We start from the raw sequence: 25255 nt of genomic DNA on the forward strand, positions 1-25255 counted from the left end.
TAGCAGATGCTTAATGGTTTTTGAATGAATAGATGTGCGGGAATAAATACATGGGTAAAGGAAATCATGGTAGTGAGGTCTCTATGAACTGACTAAATTGACTGTTTTGCAAAAAGTTGGTAGCAATATCTTTTTACGATACAATCAACTCAATTGGACTACTAACCTACCAGCCAATAACCAGATTATGACACAACTGAACTCACTGTTTTGATCATCTTTGCAAATGAGACTAGTCACTTGTTGATTAAATCACATATGAAATAAATTCTCCCTCTCCCCCTAAAAAAAAAAGAGTATATGCAAGCTATTATGAATGGAAAGTATTAACATTTATTTGAGTGTTTACTATGTACTAGGCACTATCTTACTCATTTTGCATGGACTGATGCACTGAGTCCTCACAAAAACTCTAGAAGGCACATGTTTTCATAGTACTCACTTTACAGATGAGAGAGCTGTCTCTGGGCACCCAGCAGGCACGGCTGAGTTGGGCTCACGATGTAGCCACGCAGCCCAAGTTCTCCCTCACTAGGTTCTACTGTCTCTGAAGACACGAATGGGCATTGTGTGGTTTCCACCAGAAACAGTACATGGTATTTTCCAGTGTAGATCTATAAATCAGTTATCTACAGCTTCCATCTTATACTCACCTCAAAAAGACATCACAGTGATGGACACCCCATTTACCCTGATGTGATTATTACACATTGCAGGCCTGTATCAAAATATTTCAGGTAACCCACATACACACCTAGTATGTATCCCCAAAACTTAAAAATTAAAAAATTTAAATTAAAAAATAGGCTGAGTGCAGTGGCTCACACCTGTGATCCTAACACTTTGGGAGGCCGAGGCAGGTAGCTCTCTTGAGCCCAGGAATTCGAGACCAGCCTGGGCAACATGGCGAGATCTCCTCTCTATAAAAAATACAAAAATTAGCCAAGCTTGGTGGTATGTGCCTGTAGTCCCAGCTACTCAGGAGGCTGAGGTAGGAGGATTGCTAGAGCCTGGAAGGTGAAGGCTGCAATGAGCTATTATCTCACCACTGCACTCCAGCCTGGGTGACAGAAAGAAACCCTGTCTTAAATAAATAAATAAATAAATTAATTAATTAATTAATTAAATATAAAATGACATTGCAAATCTCAGTTCCTCTATAGTTCGATCCTGTCATTCCCATTGGTCAGTTTGCTCGTAATACAACACACCAAAAGTCAGGTGGGAAAAGGTTGTTTCCAACTTGACTGAACTTATTTTTGCCCCCTTCCCCCACCTAACTGGTTCTAAGAGGAACTTAACTTAATCATTACCTGAAGAGAAAGAAATATGGGTGCTCTGCAGCTTTGAGGATACCAGGTTCTAGAAAACACCAAGAAAATGCAAATCTGGGGAGGGAGCGTAGAAGCCAAAGTGAATCAGAGCCAGGTAGGGGCCCTAAGGACTCCACCATGGATGGCTTTCCACGGGGTGGACTCTGTCCACACATCCTGCTCTCCCCACAAAATTCCGAACTTTTGAATAAAAGCAGCTACCTTACTTGTCTGTTGATATTCTTTTTATCTAAGATAGGAAGCCAGGCTTAAAGGAGATGAAAAATATAATTTTGCCACGCCATCCTTTCCTGTTTCCTTTTATAATACTGTGTCATATTATAATTGCTATAGCTAAGAAGGAATGTTAAAGCAATAATTGTTCCCTTTTCATAAGAGCGGGGGCTTTGACTTGCCATCCTCACCTTCACAGCTCCTACCTGCTTTCCAAAGACCCTCAGTTGGACCTCCCCCATCTATCGAGAGACCTTATAACCTTGGGGACCTGAGACTGGATTATATTCCCAGCTCATCAGTGGAAAGTGGATGCAACACTTAACCTCCCTTCGCCTCTGTCTCTCCATCTGCAAAATAGCGAAATAATGTGGGCCACCTGCTTTCCTCACAGGAGTGTGGTGATAATTAATGATATTAGGCTAATGCTGTCAGCTCTCTGAAGAGCTCGATGAATTTGGAACGAGGGACCTTGTATGGATATCAAATATGGCTCCCTAATCAAAGGACTTTGAGGCTGTCCATATATCTTCAGAACCAGGGGCACAGGAACACCAGCTTTTCTATTTGTTATTTGAAACGATGCCCAAAAGACAAGAGGACAAGACATGACTGAAGGCTCTGATCGAGTCCACCCTTCTGGTGACTGTCCATTCAACATCTGTCCAAGGGGAGGTGATTACAGAGCCTCAGATTGCCTGAGTCTATTATCATTAGCGCATTATTTGGTGGGGAATGGATTGGAAGGACAGGTCAGGCGCAGCTGTCTTTGTTAATGGCAGAGCACCCCCACTCCCCACAAGCCCATTCCAGAACATTGTAAAGTGAGTTGTAGGGTGCCTCTCTCCCCTTCTCTCTCCCCGACTTATGCTAACATCCCCCCACCCCCGCCCCTCATTTAAGAGTTCACAAACTGTTCCTGCCAGTTTAAGCAAAAATTGTTCTGCAAGGTAACAGGGCCGTGGTAATTAATTTTGCTCCTTGACTAGAAGGTGAAAAGCTTTTTATTATGTAAATTATAAATGTCCTGAAGGGAAACTTTATCTCCCTCTCACCAATGAGCCCATCAGGCTGCCTGAATCAGGATTTTTTTTATGTTTATTAGTCTTGGGGGGCCAGTTAGGACGTTTCATAGCTTCTAAGTGCTGACATTTATCTATTGCTTCCAAATAAACCGTGGCAGGGAGCCACGGGTGGATCACTAAATATGGAGGAAGGGAGGGGGCAGGCTGACTGTCCACAGACAGTCAGAGAGTGATGCGCCCAAAGGCAGTATGGAAACCCGGAGAGCTTCTTCTCTCTCTCCTTCTTATTTCCCCCCAGCCTCCTCCCCTGTGATTCCTTTTCACCTGTCTCCTTCTGCCTTCTTCAATGATGCCTCGACTTTTGGGCACAGCCAACCCTCCCTGGAGCTGAGGCTGCCTCCCCTCTCCTTCCCCACCCCACAGCATTCCCAGATACTACTTAGGTTCTTTGTTTGGGGACCATCCTAGTTTTCAAAAGAACACTGAAACTTTTTCTTCCCTGAGTGGAACAAATTTACACCCTGTGATGGTCAATTTTATGAGTTCACTTGGCTTGGCTGCAGAGCCCAGATATGTGGTCAAACATTAGTTGGGATGTTTCTATGAGGGTGTTTTTGGATGGGATTTACATTTAAGTCAGTGGACTTTGAGTAAAGGAGATTGCATCCATAATGTAGGTGAGCCTCAGCCAATCAGTTAAAGGCCTGAATAGAACAATAGACTGTCCTCCTCAAAGGAGGAGGGAATTTGGCCGGCAGATGCCCTTGGACTTGAACTGAAGCATCAGCTCTTCCCCAACCTGCAGAATTTGGACTTCAGCCCCCATAATCATGTGAGCCAATTCCTTAAAATTAATGTCTGTCTCTGTGTCTCTCTCTTGCTCTCAGTATATACATATATATTATCTGTGTGTGTGTGTGTGTGTGTGTGTATTCAGGTCTTCAACTAAACTGGAGATATATAGATAGAGAGAGAGGGAGAACGAGAGAGAGAGAGAGAGAGAGAAGTATATGAGATATGAAAGTGATTGGGGCTTAGCAAGCCTTGAGAAAGGGTGAGCTTAGGTTTTCTCATCTGACACAGCAGTGTATCTAATTGGTCTGTCTCATTGATGAGTGCCACAAGTAAATAAGAAGCTTATAGGGAGACTTTCATCCTCCAGCAGTGCTTAAGCCATGGGCACATGGTGGGGAGTGAAACAGGGCCTTGCCTTCTTGAAGCTTACACTCTAGTGACAGATTCAACCATTAAATAAAGGCACATATATAAAGGTATGTGGTGATAGCTGCTGTGTCCCATTAGGGGAAATAACCCTGTTTTATTGTGGTATATGAGATCAGGAAAGGCATCTCCAAAAAGCCAACATTTTAGAGAAACTGAAAAACAAATAGGAGTTTCCCAAGCTGCAAGAGAGCATTTCAGATGAGGCGGCAGCAGGTGTGAGGCTGGAGGCAGGAAGATCGAGACGAGATGCAGCAGGGGACGGCAGGCAGGCGTGGGACAGGGCCACACCGCACGGGAGCCTGGCTGCCCTGCCGAGGACGGTGCATTTCCCCCAGGTACAGTGAGAAGCCAACAAAGTACTTGAAGCTGAGGAATGACATTATCCTGATTTATATATATTTTTAATTATGTTGGCTACCACCATGTGGGACATGACTGGAGAATACACATGGGGAGCCCAGTGTGATGGAACAAACGTGGTCACTGTCACCGGGAATTCCTGACAGCTTTCACTTCTACTCCCATCCCCAGCTGGAAAAGGGACGCCTGTATTTACCCTCTCCCCTTCGGTTTGTTGCCCCTCAAGAGGAGAGATGCCTCCTTACAGGGAGATAGCTTAAGTTAAAATACATAACTCAGACATGAAGAGGTAGGTCAGAGAGAAGTCCATTTGAGGGTGAATATTCAGAGATTATTTGTGGAGAGAGGAGTAGCTGGTGAGAAGCTCCTCCAAGGGTCTGAGGATAGAAAACCAGGGAGAAGGGAAAAGTGAATTTAACACTCTTACTGTGGATTATGATGGAATCTTTCTATAGTTATCAATAAAACTACATTAATGAGTTATTTGTTAATGAATATTGTGTTTCCCTGGAGATATTGCCCCTCCAAGACTCCCTGGGCCTTTATCTAGAGGATGTAAAAGCAGTCCTACAGGCAGGCACGCCAGTGACTTGGCCAGGCTATGATAGAGCAGGGCCTCGGGGTCTTCTCATGGACGTGGAGAGAGAAAGGAGTAGAGACAGCAGAAGTGTGGCACAGCCTGAAAATCGTCCCCCACAATTCATCCTTCCCTTCCTCTGTAAATAATACAGTTTGTAGCTGGGCACTCGGACACCCAGAACACAGCCTCTATTTTCCAGCCTCTTTTGGAGTTGAGTGTGGCCATGGGGCCAAGTTGTGGGTCATGGGAGGAGCAGAAGGAAAGTGTGAAGCTCCCAGATCATGCCCCAGAGGGAAGTGGCACGCCCCCTTCTAGCACCTTTTTCCACCTCCAGAGGCTGAACTGTGGAAGTGATGGTAAGAACTTTGGAGGATGGGTTAGAGGCAGCGTATCAGGGCTGGTGGCCCTGTAGATGGGAGGAGTCTAGTCTTTAACACTAGGAGGCCACCACACCAGACCAGGAACACTGATGCCTGGACTAGCATGCAAGAAAGGGAGAACTTCCATCTTATTTAAGTTGTTATTTTAAGCCATATCTTAACTGATACAAGTTGTTTCCTAGAGAGTCTCCAGGGCTTTAAACTTTTTCTGCCCACTCCCATCCTAGAGGTGTGGGGGTCAAAACAAGTGCAGACTCTTCCCACAAGAGTGAACCCTGTGAACCTTGTTCACAGATTGGGACTTTGGAGCCTCATGACCGACTGCGCCTTGCAGTTCAGTTACGCAGTGATTTACAAAGTGAGTCCTTATCCTTCTGTAGCTGCTTCCTTAGTTGCCGTTAATTAAAAAGTAAAACACACACATAATTTTAAACTATATATATGTTTCTAACGTTTCTTTTGAATAACAGTTTAAACACTTTTAGCGGTAGAAAATTCCAGTCAAGCTTTGGAAATCTCTGCAAACGACTTTACCAGATGGTCAAAACTGTGAAATCCATCATGTAGAGTGTAATCTCTGAGTTAAAGGACCCAAGTTTTACTACCAGCCCCACAAATAACTTCAGAGTTAAGCAGCCTGAAGCACTCTGCTGCTCTGAACCTCAATTTCACATCTCCAAAAGAGGAGAAATGGTTGCAACTCTTCCAGAGAAAGGCAGTAAGGATTCTAGCCTCACGGAAGCTTAAGGAAAGAGTGGACATTACTGGGTACTTGGTTCATACGCCCATCTGATGCCTGTATCCCCTTCATCACTGGCTTGATAAGTAGGTTTCTATCTGTTCTGTCTAGAGTCTACATTTCCATTGACAAGGACCTCACTGTTAAGCTACCCAGTGTATTTGATACATAAAGCGATACAAATTTGCTCAGTTAAAAGCAGCTCCTTCAGTCTGTCTTACTGCATCTTGTGGAGAAGACATGAAAGGCAGAATGGCAAGGTGAGGGAAGGTCAGACTTGCAGGGCAGGTGCATCTAGCCTTGAACTCTAGGTTCACCATTTATGTGATCTTGGGCAAGTCACTTCATGTCTTTAAGCCTCAATTTTCTAAATTAATAAAACACACAGCTTAGGGATTACAAATGATGAACACAAAATGGTACCTAGTCCCTACACATGGCAGTATCTTAATACTTGCAAGGTGATTGCTGCTGTTATTGTTACTTTTATCATTATCATCGTTGCAGTCATTCCAGGAACAGTATAGCTATGCTGCCCAGGTTCAAATCCCAGCTTTGCCACTCCCTAATGGTGTGAACTTGGGTAAATTACTGAACTTTTCTGTGAAAAGTTCACAGAATGAAGTTCACAAAATGCTGTGAAAAGCATTTTGCTAATGGTAAGTATGATATAAATATTAGCTTCTGTTATTACGAAGCAGTAATAATATACAGAATAAGAGGGCTCTCTGGGAAGTGAGCTGACCGCTTTACATGTTCTAAAATAAAATTAGGCTTAACTGATTTGGAAAAATAATTACACAGAGTCAACTCTCAACTGTGTAGTAAAATGAAGAGGACTGTGAATATGGGTATATGGAAACAGTGACTAAAAGAAAAATCTTATACTTGTCTTTTATAATAAATTTACTTCTCTAAATATGCATTTCACTGGGGTAATATGAGGTGTCCTCGACATAAACAGTAGTACAGGTAATGGGAGACAATCTGGATTTAAAGGGGATAGGTGAAAATGTGATTAAGCTTGTCAGACATACTTTAAATAAAATGATAGAACAATTTTATTTAAGAATCTTCTCAATTTATTTACGAATCTTTTCTTCAATGCTAACTAAGCTAACACTTCAGGAGAAGGTGTGGGTGAAAGGGCGTGGGGGTGGGAGCCTGGCATCCTCCTCTCTGGGCCATGTTCTTTCACCAGCCAGAGGGATGACTGAAGAGTTTCATTTCACATTTTGAGCCTCAATTTCCTCAACTGCATAACACAGTGACTTAATTAGAAGAACTCTAAGAGCCTTACAATTTTTCACTCTCTAAAGTCCTATGTTAACCTGGCCAAATACACATTAGCAGGCAAGCAACACTGCCTAGTTTTAAGGATAACTTTCCTAAATCTCCCATTTCATGTTCTACTATATAGCCTCAATATGTTGATAAGAATATTTTATTGTAGATCTACAAAGGAAAGGAGGTTGTATCTGTCACAATAGGTTAGGTTATGCTGCAGTAACAAATAATTCCAAATATCTCCGTGACTTTCAACAACTCAGTTTTATTTTTACCCATGTTGCACATGCATCCAGGGTCAGCTGCGGCCGTGTTCCATGTCCTCTTCATTCCAAAGCCCAGACTGATGGAGCAGTCTCCATCTGGACATGGCTATTCTTCTGGCAGAGGGAAAGAGGAATTTCAAACCAGAAGCTGTCTCTCGAAACGACTGCATGAAAGTCACACACATCACTTCTGTCCATATTATATTGGCCACAGTGAATCACATGGTTTCTCCTGACTTCAACAAGCAGAGCATGAATAATCTAATCTCCCACAAAGAACATGACAAGGAGAGAAAATAGAATAATTGGCAAACACTAATGCAATCTACTACAGAGGTCAATGTAGAATTTATCTCCTAAACTGGAAAATGAATTGTGCCTAAAAGGAAGGAAGAAGAACCTCCTCTTTGTTGAGGGGAAAAGTCCATAACACAGGAGTGCTTGGACCCAAGTACACAAATATAAGAACCCTTCTAGGAAAACACGAGCTGGGGAAGCAGTTTCTCTTTGCTATTTTGTGAGGAAATAAATGCCAAACAAATAGGAAAAAAAAATCCAAGGAGAGGGGCGCCGCTAGAGATGGGGAGAGAGTTAGGAGCTTGGGGAAACCCAGTCTTGGAGAGATGACACCATTTCCTGCAGCTCCAGGCGGTTCCAGCTAATGATGGCGTGTAAGCAGAATGTGAATGCAAAGGATGCCAGAAAGTACATAAAAGGCAGAGGAAGAAGGATCAACATGTTTCGCTGCCATTTCCAGGAAAGGGATGGTGTCCCCAGCAGCCTCCCACAGTAGATGACCAGAAAAAAAGCAAACACAAATAACACTCATTGAAAATCTGAGTCCTGACTACTGTGTTTCACTGCACATCCTCCCTCAAATCCTGGCTGCAAACCAGCCCAGCCACTTGAAGCAGTGTTGGCAGCTTGCTCTCTCTTGGCACGGAGTATGCATGGCAGCTGGATGGCTTGTAGTCAGTGTAGTTTTGCAGCTGGTGGTGGTAGCAATTGGCAAAAACTAACTGTCCAGATGGGCATTAAATTTTCTTTAATGTTTATAATATGTCAAAAGAGAATAATCCTATGTCAAAGTGGCTCAGAAGAACTTTTACTAAGGAGCTTACAGAAATTCCTTTTTGACAAAATGGAGGTTGCTTTATTTCAATTCCATATGTGAGTCTTATTCCTTAGTTAATTTGAGGTGCTCCCCCACAGTGGAATATCCTTGGCTGAAGGGGATTGGGGAAGTCTCCAACCTATTCCCTTTCTTGGGTTCTCCACAATTTGTTGATCACTAGCCAACATTCAGCAATACAGGCACAGGCTGAGGGTCCAAAAGGAAAATAATGTTTTATTCTGGAATTTTTATGATCCTCAGAGGGACCTGTACCATTCAGGTAACATTATAAAATTAGGAGGGAAGTAATAACTATGTTGTATAGAGGAAAGAGAACTGGAAAAAACAAACATTTTCAGACATATAAAACAGGCAAGGGTTTAATATATGAAATATTTATTTTAAAATTGCTATAAATAAATGAGAAAAACAAATAACTTATTTTAAAAACACGCTCAGGGTATGAATATGCAATTCACAGAATTGGAGATTCAGATGCCTTGTATAGTTAGAAATGATGATAAAACTCATTAGTAGTCAGGGAGAAGCAAGAGGCCATTCCCACCAAAAATAAAAAAAGAATTGGGGAAACAAGGATGCTCATACTTCACACACTGCTGGGGTGATTGTAATCAGTATAGCCACTTTGGAGGATAATTTCTTAGTGTCCGTAAATTTAAAATGCACACCCCCCATGACCCAGCAAATCCTTCCCTCCCACTGGCTACCCATGCAAAACCATTCACAAGTATACAAGAAGTCTATGTATTGATATCCATAACAGCTGTACAACTCAAAGTAAGGTTCTTGTACTAGCATATGCATCCCCTGAAAGCTTGTAGGAAATGGGGTGGGGGTTTCACTTCAGAATGAATTAATCAGAGTATGTGGAGATGGGTCCCAAAAATCTGTTTTAAAAAGCCCCTCAGGGGATTCTGATGCTCACAAAACTTTGAGAAACATTGTGTCAAAACACTGTTTGTACTGGAGGGAAAATGAAAACAAGCTAACTGTCCATCATCTACCACTGCTTACCATATTACAAAAAATTGACCAAGAGTTTAAAAGAATGGGGTAGATATGTGTGGATCCAGAAAAACACTGAAGAACAAAATCTACAGTATAATATTTGTTTTTTAAAAAAGCTACAAAACAAAGCCATACGTTTTAAACCTACATTTCTACATGTAAATCTGTGTATGTGTGTGTGCAGCATTCATCAAAAAGCCCAGAGTAGATATACCAGTTGATAAATGTGCTTAATCCTGGTGAAAATACTGGGATTAGGATGGTGGTCAAGGAAAACTATGGCTTTTTCCTTATCACTTGATTTTTAGTAACAAGAATTCATATGGGTATTATTTGTGAAAACATTTGTCTTCCTTTTTTTTTTTTTATTTTAAGAAAGTGCACTCCCTGTGAGTTTAGGAGATTTGGATTCTAGACCACCCAGCTGTGTTACCTTGGGGGTCCCTGCCTCCATGACTTCAGATTCCTAACCTGCCAAACAGAGGAATTAGGCCAGTTAACCCCAAAGTCCTTTTATTCAGCTGTATCATGCTATGATTCTTCCAAGAGTCTTGGTGTGAAAGTCAGATCACTTAACAAACCTAACCAAAGCAATAAACAGAAACATGTATGTGTATATCTAAATCTATGCCTGTATCGGTCCTTTGAAGAAATAGTTAATAATGATAATACTTCCACATGTCACCATAGGACAAATGACTTGCATGAGATACCCTGCCTTTAAATACTGCTGTGGCTATGAGAAGCTCTTTATTTTTAAAGTAAACATTTAGAAATCTGATAAAACAAATTGTTTCTCAAAGTTTTCTAGGGATTTGAATTTAAATGAACCTTTAGGTCCCTAGTTTCAGTAGCATCAGTATGTGAACATAAACAACATGGCCACCCCATCCTAGCCGAATGCACGGGTCCAGACAATAGTCATGCATGCGGACAGCTTGTCATTGTATTGGGCATATAGATGGTGTCAGGCCAAAGAGCTCTAATGACAGCATCATGCTTTGATTCTAACACGAAAAGTAGGGATTTATGTCGATCACTCTGTTTATCTTCAATATTACATATCACCTTTGAAAACTGAAAAGGATTAGTAACTTGTTTCATGTATGAATCTGGATTTGTTTTGACCAAGATATAGAGAAATCTGAATAAACCAGAATTCTGGGGGTGGAGCGGGGGAGTCATAAGAAAGAACCTTGATTAAATCAGAGCTGAAGAGAAAAAAAAAAACTCTACTGAAAAACAAACAGTAAGGCAAAGCTAATTACAAAGTTCAGGCAACCCAACTGTTTCCCATAACAGAGAGAAAGTTCTGCTTTCTTGATCATACGCAGTATTCAAACATAGCAGTTAACTGGAAAGAGGCTCAGAGACTATTGGCAACCCTGTCATTTACAACCAGTTAATGATAAATTTGGGACTGGAATCTACTTTTCCTGTCCCTTAGGCCAGGGCTCCTTCCGGAGTGTAAAACAAACAAACACAAATGCCTTTAACACCTTGTATATAAGTGGGTGAGTCAGTCCAATTTTATAAACAAATTATTTTGAAAAACAGAGTTAAACACTTTTTATTGTATATCTTTAAAATGAATTTTTAAAAGATATATGGGGAAACATTCTTTTAAAAATGCAAATGCAATATACCCTCTATTTAGAATTTAGTAATTCTGGGTATGGTATAATTTTCTATCTTTTTAAAAAGAATTAAATGATACTGTGTGTTGGTTTTCCTCCATGAGTCACCCCAGATCCATTCTGTGGATTGCTCCGCCCTGCTCTGGTTCCTGGATGTTGACCTCGCAACAGCACTTGTCTTTAGGCTTGGTTGCATTTGTCCACTGGGAATAAGGGAAGGAGAGATTAGTGTTTGGAAGAGAAAGAGTGGTTGAGGCATTACCCCGCTCCACTCAACCCCCATTCCTCTCCCTGCTTCACTGTCTGGCTGACAGTAGCTACCCAGCAGCTCTCTCCTAAGGCTTCAGGTTCTCTGGCTTCTGGTGACAGTGGTCCCTAAGTTACTAGCTCTCACTTATTGATGCCTTTGACCCAGCCCACGCCTCTGTAAGTAGTCCCTTCACTACTCTGTTTTTCAGTTAATCCTTTGAATACTCCAGCAGTTTCTTGCCAGGACCCTGACTGCTCCCTGCACAGAGTAAGAAGCCTGCAGGTATCCATGAACATACTGGTGTAATGACAGCAACTGGTAAATGAAGGCTCATGCCACCCCTGAATAAATCCCAGCCAGGGCCACATCAGGTCCTGCACAACCCAGGTCTGCCTTTCTGCATGCTCTGCCCCTGTTGGCAGAGGCAATCTACCATGGACCTGAGCGTGCTGCCTATTCTCACTGTGTACATTGAAAATGCAAGACTCCGGCCGCCCTTGACCCAGGCTGGTTGGATGAGATTACGTCTCTCTCCAGGACAAAAAGAGCAGTCTTGCTTACCACTTGCCATAAATAGAGCAGTGGGTTCCTGATCTCGACGTTTCTCAGGTGGACACATCTCACTGAGTACATGCCACCCACCTGGCCCGTCTGTGTTGCCCTCCTGGGACTTTGGAGACAAAGGAAACTGAGGAAAACCTGATGCTAAATATTGCTGGCTGTGCTATGAGCCTAACCCAGGACGCTCATGTCATCTTCTGGTATCCATGAAATAGTAACAGGCTAATTTATGAGCCTGTAAATAGGGTAAAATCCCAAACCCCAACATCTTCATCCACTACACCCCAGCCATGCTGGCTTCCTGTCCTGGGTCCTGTCTTCAGGATTTTGCACTTGCTGTGACTTTCATGTGGGATGCTCTGTCCCAAGTCTTCACATGTCTGTTTGGACTTTTCTCAAGCCTCAGGTCACTTACCTCCTCAGAAGCCACCCTCACCACCTGATCAAAAGTTGTTCTATTTTATTTTCTTCTTAACATTGTTTACTATCTCACATTATCTTTCAGTTGTTTGTTTAATGCAGGGGTGTCCAATCTTTTGGCTTCCCTGGGCCACATTGAAAGAAGAAGGATTGTCTTGGGACACACATAAAATACATTAACACTAACGATAGCCAATGAGGAAAAAAAAAAAAAAAAAAAACTTGTAACATTTTCAGAAAGTTTACAAATTTGTGGCCAGGCGGGGTGGCTCACGACTAAAATCCCAGCACTTTGGGAGGCCGAGGTGGGTAGATCACGAGGTCAGGAGTTTGAGACCAGCATGGCCAATATCTTGAAACCCCATCTCTACTAAAAATACAAAAATTAGCCAAGCATGGTGGTGGGCGCCTGTAGTCCCAGCTACTCGGGAGGCTGAGGCAGGAGAATCACTTGAACCTGGGAGGTGGAGGTTGCAGTGAGCCGAGACCTTGCCATTGCACTCCAGCCTGGGCAACAAGAGTAAAACTCCATCTCAAAAAAAAAAAAAAGAAAGAAAGAAAGAAAGTTTACAAATTTATATTGGGCTGCATTCAAAGCAATTCTGGGCTGCGTGCATCCCACAGGCCACGGGCTGGACAAACTCGCTTTAATGCTTATCTTTCCCCTGCTGAAAAATAAGTTCCAGGAAAACCGAGGTCTCTTCTGTCTTATTCTCTGCTGTCTCTCCAGAGCTTAGATGGTGTCGGTCCAGTAAAACAGCGCAAATGGATATTTAACAAGTAAATGAATAAGTACATAAATGAATGAGTTTTTGCAATGTTACACTTTATTGTGTGACAGTATACACTCTTTCGGGTGTCTCATCTGTACAATGGCAATAAGAAACTGACCTGCCTATGTCATATATATCACATATACAGTCATATCTATCATATAATTGTACATTTATATATAATAGCATATTTCACCTTATAGGTTATCTATAACAATCAAATGAGATAAGGTAATACTATCCTGAAAACTGCAAGGACAACATCATTCCTGTAAAATACAAGGTTCAGTGTTAACATAAAAGCACACATTTGGGGTCAATCTTAACATTTTTGCTTTGTAACATCACTTAGAGAAATCACATAATTGTCATGAGATGCATGTTCAATGCAGTCAATTAAACAGGGAGTTATAAAAAAGTGAAGGAGTGAAAGAGACATTTCTTAATACATCTAGTTCTAAGTAACACCGCATTACTGTCTTCTGACCGAAAAGCAGTGCTCAGGGCCCATCCGGTTCTAAGTCACTACAATTACAGAGACGTCATGCAGAGATGACAATGCTCCAGTGATTTTCAGGGTTTCACCCTTACTAATGAGGTAGATTCCACAGACCATGCAGGAAAACCAGGCTCCTTGCTGGAGGCTCCAGGGCCTCTGAGCATTCACCCTGTCCTCTCTCGCAGCATGACTTGTAGTGTGCACCAAGTTTTGCAGAGCATCTTACAATGTGGGTGATTTGCATTCTCCCAAAACACACCTGATATAGTATTACAAGGGTGGGAGGTGACAGGGGGCTCCCTGTCTTAAATATTTTTGTGTAGCCCCCACCATCTGGAGGTTCACTGGGGATCTTCATCGAAGAAATAATGAAGCCTTTCTCAGCCTCCTCCCAGCTCCCTGCTCACCTTTCCCCAAGCTCCCACTTACCCACCTGTGTTTCCTGCCTGGATCTGCCAGAGCTCTCACTTGTTTCTGCTAGTCTTGTCCAAGGATGAGATAACTTGGGGATTTGAATGCAGAGACTGTTTCATAGGAAAGAACCTCTGCCTCTATTCAATGCCAAGAAGAAAAAATCTCAAAATTTCTGGCAGCAGCAGCTTTATAAACTGTAAGGATTTACAGTCAGACTGGTGAAATCCCTGTGAAATTTTGAAGTAAATTATGTCTAAGAGAAGTTTCCTCATCTGTCAAATGACAATGTTGGAATATTTTATGGATTGATTGATTGATTGATTGATTTGAGATGGAGTCTCACTCTGTCACCCAGGCTGGAGTGAAGTGGCATGATCTTGGCTCACTGCAACTTCTGCCTCCTGGGTTCTATCGATTCTCCTGCCTCAGCCTCCTGAGTAGCTGGGATTACAGACACCTGCCACAACGCCTGGCTAATTTTTATATTTTTAGTAGATATGGGGTTTCACCATGTTGTCCAGGCTGCTCTCGAACTCCTGACCTCAAGTGATCCACCTGCTTCGGCCTCCCAAAGTATTGGGATTACAGGCATGAGCCACCGCACCTGGCCTGGAATATTTATTTAACAAATATTGTCCTGGCACGTACTGTGCACTAGACACTCTCCAAAGGGATACACATTGCTAAAACATGGCTAAGTTACTAAAACACTACCAAATTACTAAAACATTACTTTGTTTAATACTCATAAGGCAAGTACTATTATTATCCCCATTCTGCCGATGAAAAAAATTGAGGCACAGAAAAGTGAAGTAACCTGCCCAAAATCATGCAGATGACAAAGCAGCAGGCCTGGACTCTGGACCCAGGAAGCCTGGCTCTGGGGCCATCTGTTAGTCTTTGTACCATGCTGCCACTTAGACTATCACCAAAGTCATATGCTGTGCTAACATTCATGATTCAGCTCCCCAAAAGCCTTCATTTTGGTCACATTGGAACATGAATACTCATAAAGTACAGTGGTTTATTTGGTCAGATTCTCTCTACTTCCTACCTTATAAGTCACTTTCTGAGTAAGTGCAGGACTCAGGGCTCTCCTGTGAAACGCCTGGAGAGGTATTAAAAGCTGCCTCTTCCCCAAGTCCAGCGAAATCGGAGGACTCTGGCCATTTACTGGAGCAGAATTACTAGAATTCTGTAAAGAAAATGTCCACAGTGCCCCTAGGCATGTGAAACCTGGAATCCAGATGAGCTTTCTGTTGTGACTACTCTGCACAAATAGGACCTTTCAAGACCCTGTGTCATGCGCCCCAGCTCTCCTCCTGCACCCGCTTCCCTACTCCCCCTGACCCAGGCATTCAGACCTGCCTAGGCCCAGCCCCAAAGACCTCCCTGACCTTCGCACACAGCCATTCTGAAGCTTTCTCAAGTCATCTAAGTACAGACTTAGTGGTCTGAGTGCCTCATAGTAGACGTCAGTGTCACTCATGGGTAAATAGCCCACACCTAGGACCTGAGCATGTGGGCCTTCTTTCTCCCGTCTCAAGATCGGCAAGGGGGAATTCAGTCCCAAAATAGTCAACGTACAAAATAACATGAGGAGGGATGAACAGACAGTGCACACAGGATTTTTAGGTCAGTGAAACTATTATGTAAGATACTGTATTGGTGGCTGCATACCATTATGCATTTGTCAAAACCCATGGACTGTACAACACCAAGAGTTAACCTGAATGTTAATGATGAACTTGAAATGATGATGTGTCAATGTAGGTTCATCAATTGTAACAAATGTACCATTCTGTGGGGGGAATGTTGACAGTGGGGTAGGCTGGGAGAGGGGAGCAAGAAGTATATGGGAACTCTGTACTTAGTGCTCAATTTTGCTGCAAACCTACAACTGCTCTAAAAAAATAAAGTCTGTTACAAAAGAGTAGTAATAATATGGACCTTTACTTCAGCCTTGTAAAAGGAGGCAAAAAGGAAATCCTAGCCTGAAACTACTACCATGTGGCATCTCTTTTTTGTCTTCATTCTTTTTTTTTTTTTTTTTTTTTTGAGACAAGGTCTCACTCTGTCACCTAGGTTGGAGTGCAGGGGTGTGCTGTCAGCTCACAGCAACCTCCCAGGTTCAAGCGATCCTCCCACCTCAGCCTCCCAAATAGGTGGGACCACAGGCGTACACCACCATGCCTGGCTTACTTTTTGTATTTTTGGTAGAGGCAGGGTTTCACCACGTTGCCCAGGCTGGTCTCAACCTCCTGAGCTCAGGCAATAAACCTGCCTCACTTTCCCAAAGTACTGGGATTACAGGCGTGAGAGGTGTGAGCCACTGCATCTGGCCTTCATTCTTTTTTGACTCCAGCCCACCTGCTACGGTTGTGGTTCTCCTGCTTTGACACCCTGCTTTCTCTCTGGGTCTCTTTCTCCTTCTCTGTCCCTCTGTCCCTGTTTGTTCTAACTACAGGTCCACACACATAGGCATACCTCATTCCTAGTGGCAATAAGTCTTTTCTTCAATAAGTCAGTTGAGGTTCACTATTTTTGCTGCTTTCCTCATTCCCCTCACCCCCATCAACTCAACAATGTACAGACAACCTGGGCAGGCCAGTGTGAAACCCTCCTTACAATGTCAAATTGCTGGAAGTGCTGTCAATGCAATAAAGTGGCATTATAAGTGTAAATGTAAATTTAAATTGCACACAGTATTAAATTGTGTGGTTTGAGAACAGTGCAATTTTAATAATATTAACACAGCTTCCCATTAGGCACAAATTTTGAAATAATGTGTAGCTTCCACAAATAAACACTTGTAAAGATTATCTAACTCAAAGCTGACAGGGTATATAAACTGTAAACTGAACTTAGACATCATCATAGCCTTACCATATTCACCTTTGAACAGACATCCACTGTCCTTCAGCATGGTTTGCCTTAAGCTATGGAAGCTTTGAATTCCATAAGGAACACATTTTTAGGCCTATATCTTCTGATTAAATGAGCAGAGTAGTTATACTTTGATAATTTTGTTTCTGCCATATAATTTAGGAATCAGAAATATGTAGATAATCACAACATACTATATTAATTGTGGCTTTAATATAGAACGTAATATTTCATTTTCTATGTAACGTGTTAAGTATTTTCCAAAGACAGATCATGTGGCCATGTACCAAACAGTGCTTTTTTGGTTTATGTGACCTTGAACTTAAACGTTGGCTTGACGGTTAATGATGTGACTGCTAAGTATGCAGATAGTAAAGCAAGTACTCTCTATTGATCAATAATATGTCCGATTTAATTGCCCTAGTATTGAATGAGAATCCCTAAAGAATTTTCACTTCCAGCAATGTTTTCTGACTTCCTCTTGGTGTCTAGACAATAATGATTTACTGAAATGTGTGGGGAGCAACATACAAAAAGGCCTTAAAAATATACAATATTTCTGGTTATTGAGGTAGGGGAAGTAAGAAAAAACAAAGCAATATTTTTGATTAGTACTAAATATCGAGATCAAGCCATTCTGATACAAATAGGATTTAATAATGAAAAGATCCCAATATAAAAAAGTTACATTTGATCAAGATGACAATGGCAGGGTGAGAAGTAAGAAGTTTATAAAATCAAAATGATTTTCTATAAAAATTTCTAAGTGCCAAATAATCTTTTAGAAAACAAAAAGATTCTTGAAAAAACAGATTCTTTTCCATACCAGGTACCATGTTTCCCATGAGTATTTGTGAGTGAGCTTATCAGTTTCAGTTTTCAGGTAGTCTGAGAACTCGGGGCTTAGAAGCCCTTGAAGGCAAATCTTTTCTTAAATAGCTGAATCCTCTCATTTCACAACAGCCAAGAACAGTCAGCTTCTACTTGAATCCCTCCAGTTATCACCTTACTTTATTTGAGACAGCTTGGTTTGAATTAACTTTCATCTATTGGTATTAACTCAATCTTTTAGGACAATTAAAGAACTGCATTAATGAATGCTGTGGTTTAAATGTATGCATCCCTCCCAAGGTTCATATATTAGAATGTAAACCCCAAGGTGATGGTATTAAGAGGCAGGGACTCCAGGAGGTGATTAGGCCATAGGGGATCTGCATTCATGAATGGGATAAATATCCTTATAAAACAGGCTTCAGAGAGCTGCTTGGTCCACGCACCCCTTCTTTCTCTTCTACCATGTGAGAACATAGCATCTGTCTCCTCCAGAAGAAGCAGCAACAAGACTTGGTCTTGGAAGCAGAGAGCAAGCCCTCACCAGACACCACATCTGCCAGCACCTTAATCTTGGACTTCCCAGCCTTAAAAACTGTGAGAAGTAGGTTTCTATTATTTACCTATCACCCAGTCTCAGGTAGTTTGCAATAGCAACAGGAATAGACTACGACAATGAGTTTTGCACAATCTAACTTTTAAAACCTCCAGATAAGCACAGCACAAGTTTTATTTCAATGAATTAGAAGGACAAAGTAAGAAATTTCTCAATTACCTGATATTATTGAATTCTGTATAAACTGAAACATACATATTTAACATTTAGCCCATTTTCTAGGCTTGATAAGTAGGCTATGATACAGACAGTGAAGAGTATTGTGCCTCATTATACATATTCTCAAGAAAATATAGACTTTTAGAAATATGGAAAGATATGTAAGACATGGGAATTAATTATACTGATTGCAATATATATTGTGGAAGTTGTAAATTCTTAACAAAAACAAAAATCAATCCTGTGTCAAAGATTGCATTTGCATTGTTATTTGGTTCTTATATTTGCATGTAGAAAAATTCTTAATACGAGGTTCTTATGCTTAATACGAGGTTCTTCTATTCATAAGAACACCACATATTCCACCATGAGTTATTACTAGATTAAAGGGACAATGAGGAGTAAAGAAGTCTTCTACATCATTTTATGTTTTTATATACTATTACATTTACTACTTTCCAGACAAATGACCCATTTTACAGTCATCTCAATGCCTTTCTGAAGAAAGGATCTACAACCCCACTTAGTTTTAATGGTCCAGAGCAAAATCATGAAGAAGGTAAACTTTGTATTTGACATTTCCCCTTTTCCCACAGTTGAGATTAGTTTATTTATTTATTTATTTTTATTTTATTATAATTTTTTTTTTTTTTGATACGGAATCTCACTCTGTCGCCCAGGCTGGAGTGCAGTGGCATGGTCTCGGCTTACTGCAAGCTCCGCCTCCTGGGTTCATGCCATTCTCCTGCCTCAGCCTCCCAGGTAGCTGGGACTACAGGCACCCGCCACCACACCCGGCTAATTTTTTGTACTTTTCAGTAGAGACGGGGTTTCACCGTGTTAATCAGGATGGTCGATGGTCTCGATCTCCTGACCTCGTGATCCATCCACCTTGGCCTCCCAAAGTGCAGGGATTACAGGCATGAGCCACCGTGCCCGCCTAGTTTTTTTTTTTTTTTTTTTTTTTTTTTAATTTGGAAATCAGAAAGAAGAATAAGGAAGGAAAGGCTGACCAATTAAAGAGTAATGGCAGGTACCTGGTGTGCCAGGACAAGCCAAGAGAAGGCAAGCTCTAGATGGATGACAGCAAGGTGTGCCATGGAGCATTGGAAGCCTACCAGGGTGAGTTCTCATGGGAAAAGCAAGAGTTCTACTTGTATCATTATTTGCTGAGGCTCCAGTATTCCCTCTCTCTTTAGCATGTATTTGGCTGCTGAGATTGGAGGTAAGAATGAGAAGAGAGGAGCTATTTGTCTCTTCACAAAGGAAAATTTGGATGGGTAGGCATCGTGGGCACCCTCACCATGGCCAGGAATGTTAGGGGGTGTTCTCCAAGCTCTTTCACACACACCCGCACTCCTGCAGCAATCTAATGTGGTCCTGCAATCAAGGGGACACTGCTCAGTGGCAGACTATGTGTGATTCCTCTTCCCAATTTGCAAGACTCTACCAAGAGACTTCCACCGTTCATGTTGGTCTCTAGCTGTATCTCTGTGAGTGTTCACATCTCCTGCTCTGCTGAGTTCTTCCATTTGCTTCTTCAGATCCATTTTTCATCCTTTCCCACAGGTGCTGACCTTCACTATCTACCAGAAAATAATTGAAGGAGTGATGTGGTTTGGCTGTGTTCCCACCCAAATCTCACCTTGAATTGTAATTATCCCCACATGTCAGGGGTGAGGTCAGGTGGAGATAACTGAATCATAGGGGCAGTTTCCCCCTTACTCCTGTTAGTCAATCAGTCTCATGAGCTATGATAGTTCGATAAATGGGAGTTCCCCTGCACAAGTCCTCTTGCCTGCCACCATGTAAGACATGATTTTGCTCCTCCTTTGCCTTCCACCATGATTGTGAGGCCTCCCCAGCCATGTGGAACTGTGAGTCAATTAAACCTCTTTCCTTGATAAATTACTCTGTCTCAGGTATGTCTTTAGTAGCAGTGTGAGAACAGACTAATACAAGGAGAGAGAAGAAAGAGATTTGGGTATTTTTTCCCTGATTCCTGCTGCCAGTTTGCAATCTGTTGGTCTCCATCAATCCTTCTACTGAAGGTTTCTCCTCCCTTCAGAAAGTCAGGTCTGGTTGTGGTCCCCATGCCTTCCCCTAGCTATTTCAGGGTGGTCGTGGCTCACCACTGTCACTAGCCCAGGGCGCAGCACCCATCTGCATTGGTTTCCCTCAGCCCTGGCGACACCTGTTTCAGTGATCTCTTTACTGAACTCTTCTCAGTACCCAGTTTGGTTGAATCATCTGTTTCCTACAAGGAACCTGACTGATTCACCCTCCAACAGGAATGATCTATTCTGTCTTTTTTTTTTTTTTAACCTACCCAAATCCTATCTATCCTCTAAAGCTCAGCTCACATTTTTATTCAAACTCACCCTCATGCTTGTGCATCGACAGTGATGTCTCCCATCTGATGTTCTCTAAGTTCGTACTCCACAGCTCCCAATTTGTCCTCTGTTTCAGGCCTTTTCTTCATCTCAGCACCACCAGTACAGCTGATAATTTTTTTTGCTTATACCCTTATTGCTTGATCCTGTGTTGGCTCAGCATTAGGTACTCAACAAAAGTCATTCTTGAGCTGGAGCAGTCAATCCCTAGCGATCACACCTTGAAAAGAGGTGTGAGTGCACATTTACCTTAAGAGAGCGTGTCATAGGATCACAGATAAGTCAACTAAGAAGGAATTAGGGAGATAATCTGGCCTAATCTCCCAATTGTGGTGATGAGAAAACTGAGGCTTGGAGAGATGACCTAAAGTCCAACATCGCATAGTCAGCGAGTGGCACATCTGGGGCTCAACGCCAGAATATTTTTATTACATTCCTTGCTGCCTCTGATACCGGTTTTTTGTGTCTCAATATCTTCTTATCAAAAATATACTTCTTTATATCTGAATTCTTAGTGTAGCCCTTCCACTTCAAAACAGCATGTATTTGTTCCTCCTGGTGAAATACAATTTTCTTGAGCCCCCCAGGGCTGTTAGTCATTCATGCATTATCCTTCGCATATCATTTTAAAAATTAACCACCCAGACAAAGACTGAATTCTGTTCTTCCCTGTATATCTGGGAAGGGGAGAAGAGAGCCCTTTGGCTCTTTACTTCAATATTCTCAGATAAATTCAGGCGAACACAAAGAGTATTCTGGTCATTGTCTGCCACTTCACTCATAGCTACATGCTGAATAAAAAAGGGATCAACTACCCACATTTAAAATATTCATAATTACATACTCTGTCCTACAAGGAGCACCTGGCTGCCAGCAGATGCACAGAGAGAGCTGCACAGAGCCGTAAGCTCTTACTCTGCTGAGGAATCCAGCCGTGTTATATGCTGAGCCCTGCAGTCCTGAACACTCAGACCAAATGCAAGCTCACAGTACATGTATACGGCACTGAAGGCAACGTCCTTGTAATGCTTCTACTGGCTTATGTTAGGGATTCTGAGCGTGCAATAATGAATTTTATTTCCTGCTCTTATAGAGAATGACAGGCATGTGCATTCATGGATTAGCCACCTTAGTTTTGCAGCATATGAATATAAAAATTAGCAACTGATTACACCATTCCATTGTCACTATGAGTCAACTGTAAGACAACAGAGAACATGAAGCCAGCGGAGTGCTACCTATGGCTCATGACACGACCCAGAACATCACCATGTGGGTTTCAGGCAATGAGTGTTCTACCCCTTCTCATACCAGACACCATTTAGTGACGTACTTTTTATTACATTAAAGGAGACTCCATACAAAAATGTCAGCAGTATCCAGTTGACTCATGGAATTGAGAACTGTGCATTAGCTGCCGATTTAAATTAATTTTGCTTCTTGAACCATAAAAAATAGTTCTTTGAACAAGAATTCATGATAAATACACATGTGTGAAAGACCCTTAATCATAATTATTTTAAATACATAAAACACAGTTTAAGATTCTCAGCCTCATTAATTTCTTATAGTATAAAAGAACAAAACCAAATGGGAAATGGGAAAAGTATGACATAATTTAAATGTATTATGCATGGTGATTTAGCTCATTAAGTAAAAGATTCTTTATAAACTCTAGGAAAAAGATCATTTCCATACCACCCAATGACAGCAAGCGATGTTCTGATTTTCTTGTAGAGAACTGGTGTTGTATGCCATTTAGATTTTAAGAGAATACTACCTACAATTAAAGCAGTAGAATTAGAATATACTAGTTCCCCCCTTATCCATGGGAGATAAGTTCCAAGACTCCAGTGGATGCCTGAATCTTCTAATAGTACCAAGCTCTGTATACACTGTTTTATCCTATATATACATACCCATGATAAAGTTTAACTTATAAATTAGATACAGTGAGAAACCAACAGTGATAACTAATAATAAAACAGAACAATTATAACAATATGCCAGCATCACCACTCTTACACTTTGGGGCCATTATTAAGCAGAATAAGGGTTTTTAAACACAAACACTGCGATACTGTGAGAGTTAATCTGATAACCAAGGTGTCTTCTAAGTGACTAATGAGCGTGTGGCATAGACAGTGTGGATGTGCTGGACAAAGGGATGAATCACATCTGGAGCAGGACAAAGCAGGATGACAGGAGATTTTATCACGCTACTTAGAGTAGCATGCAACTTAAAACGTATAAATTGTTTATCTCTGGAACTTTCCATCTAATGTTCTTGCACCACCATTGACTAACGGTAACCAAAACTTTGGAAAACAAAACTGCAGATAAGGGAGAAAACTGCCTTAATCGAAATCATCTTGTGACACGTTGGGCTTCCTCTTTCTGAGCACTTAACTCTTGTTTTCTCTGTCAGGGTCCCAAAGAGCAGGGGACACATATCCAAGGTATGACATATAGTAGGGGTTAAGTAAATGTCAATATGCTCTATATCTACACAGTAGCCCTAATCCTCCCCATGACCCCACACTCTGAATCATCGGGGGGTTTATCTCCCACCCTCTGAAGCACATGTGTCTTACCAAGGCCTCCAGTACATCTGCCCCTTCTTGGTCATCCAGTCTAATGAACACAATGCCATCAATATAATGGATCAATGTGATGATGTTCAGGACATTCAGATGATTTGGGTCCCTTCAGATTATATTATCACAGAAAAGGAAGAGTTAACATAGCCTCAAGATAAGACATTAAACGTATTCTGTTGTCTGTTCCATGTGAATGTAAACCACTTCCGCTCCTCCTTTCTGAGAAAGATGGGAAAGAGCACATTTGCCAGATCTGTAGCCACACACCTTGTATTAATAATTAGCTGTGTTCATTGGCTGGGTAAGATACTACTCTGGTGCAGTAATTGCAAGTGGAGCTACTACCTGGTTGAGTTGTCAGAAGTCCACTGTTAATCTGTTTTGTTTGTGGTTTTTTTGTCTTTTTTGTTCGGCCAGAAACATATTAATTTAATGGGGATATGATGAGGCTCACTACCCCCGTAAGGCTGGTATTAATTGCTGCCATTTTCCCTAAACAAAACATTGCCTTTTATTTATAATCTTGTTGTAATAGGAGTGGGGACAGTTTCAAATGCTTTCCCACTATGATAACTCTTTACTCTCAAGCCAAAGGATCAATGTTGAGAGTTTCACTAGCTATTGGCATATATATCCCAACTATACATATATGCATATACACAAATATACACTAAGAGTCAGGCCTGGGCTTGGACTCCATTTTATTACCAGTCTCCATCTACCCCCACTCTTATTGAGAGGGTCACAATAACCCTTTAGCTCCTTAGGTATCAGTGCTACCTTGACCCTGTATCCAGAAGTACTCACAAGTGTCTGAGTACTACTCTTTCCCCATTGTAAGGTTACCTGAATAAATGGCCTTAGGTCCCTCTGGGGAAAATCTGTAGGAGTTATTGTCATATATATTTGCCATAATTTTGCAGGTCCTTCCTCCTGGAGATCTGGCCTGTCCCTCAGTCAATGGCATCCACTCTGAGAAGTGGCTCACGTCCAGACACTGATAAGGGACTGTGACTCTTTAGAAGGATGCCTGCACTTAGCCTCCTTGACTTCTTTTAATTGTATAGATTGAGTGATTCGCTTGATGACTGTCCATCTATCTTGCTACATCCAATAAACCATCTCCGTGACTCTATGTGGGTCACATCCCCCCAAGTACTATTATGACATTGCCGCTCATTCTGATAATTGCATTGCATCTCGCTTCTGATGTTAAGCACCACCAACTGGCCTCTATGATTTCAGGATCTCATCATCCCTGTTGTAGTGAGGGAGCCCAGTTCTCTAGCAGCAGGTCCCTGGCTTACAGAGGAAAGCCACCACTGAAGTTCTCAGTGATGCTGGTCCCTCTCTGAGTGATGAATTTCGTATCACTTTAGTCAATAGAGTGCCCTCTGTCCTGTCCCTGGAATGTAGTCAGCTGGGAGCGTTTGCAATGTTTTGTAATACATCCATTCTTGAATGTACTCATCCTTGGGGCCTTTTGGTCCTTTTCTCCCATCTTCCACACACAAGTTTTGGCTTTTCTATTTAGCATGGGTCATAACCTTCTCCAGTCTTCCAAGAGCCATCCTAGCCATGCATTAGAAGGTGCAAATGCAACCAGCGTTTTTGTCAGGGCATTAAATACTGCAGACTAGGACAGTAGTCCACTATCAATATGCT

General features: G+C 41.8%; 1 protein-coding gene across 2 annotated transcripts in view; it reads right to left on the minus strand.

The window, feature by feature from the left end:
• Positions 1-11095: 11095 nt before the first annotated feature.
• Positions 11096-25255, minus strand: part of FTCDNL1 (formiminotransferase cyclodeaminase N-terminal like) — a 90501-nt gene continuing 76341 nt past the window's right edge. For both annotated transcript variants that reach the window (XM_028830960.2, XM_028830961.2), the window contains one exon: positions 11096-11391. In XM_028830960.2, coding sequence (XP_028686793.2) covers positions 11369-11391 — 23 coding nt within the window. In that variant the 3' untranslated portion in view covers positions 11096-11368. The remainder of the gene's footprint in view (positions 11392-25255) is intronic.

The sequence above is a fragment of the Macaca mulatta genome, chromosome 12 (genome assembly GCF_049350105.2).
Source record: "Macaca mulatta isolate MMU2019108-1 chromosome 12, T2T-MMU8v2.0, whole genome shotgun sequence".
NCBI classification, from domain to species: domain Eukaryota; kingdom Metazoa; phylum Chordata; class Mammalia; order Primates; family Cercopithecidae; genus Macaca; species Macaca mulatta.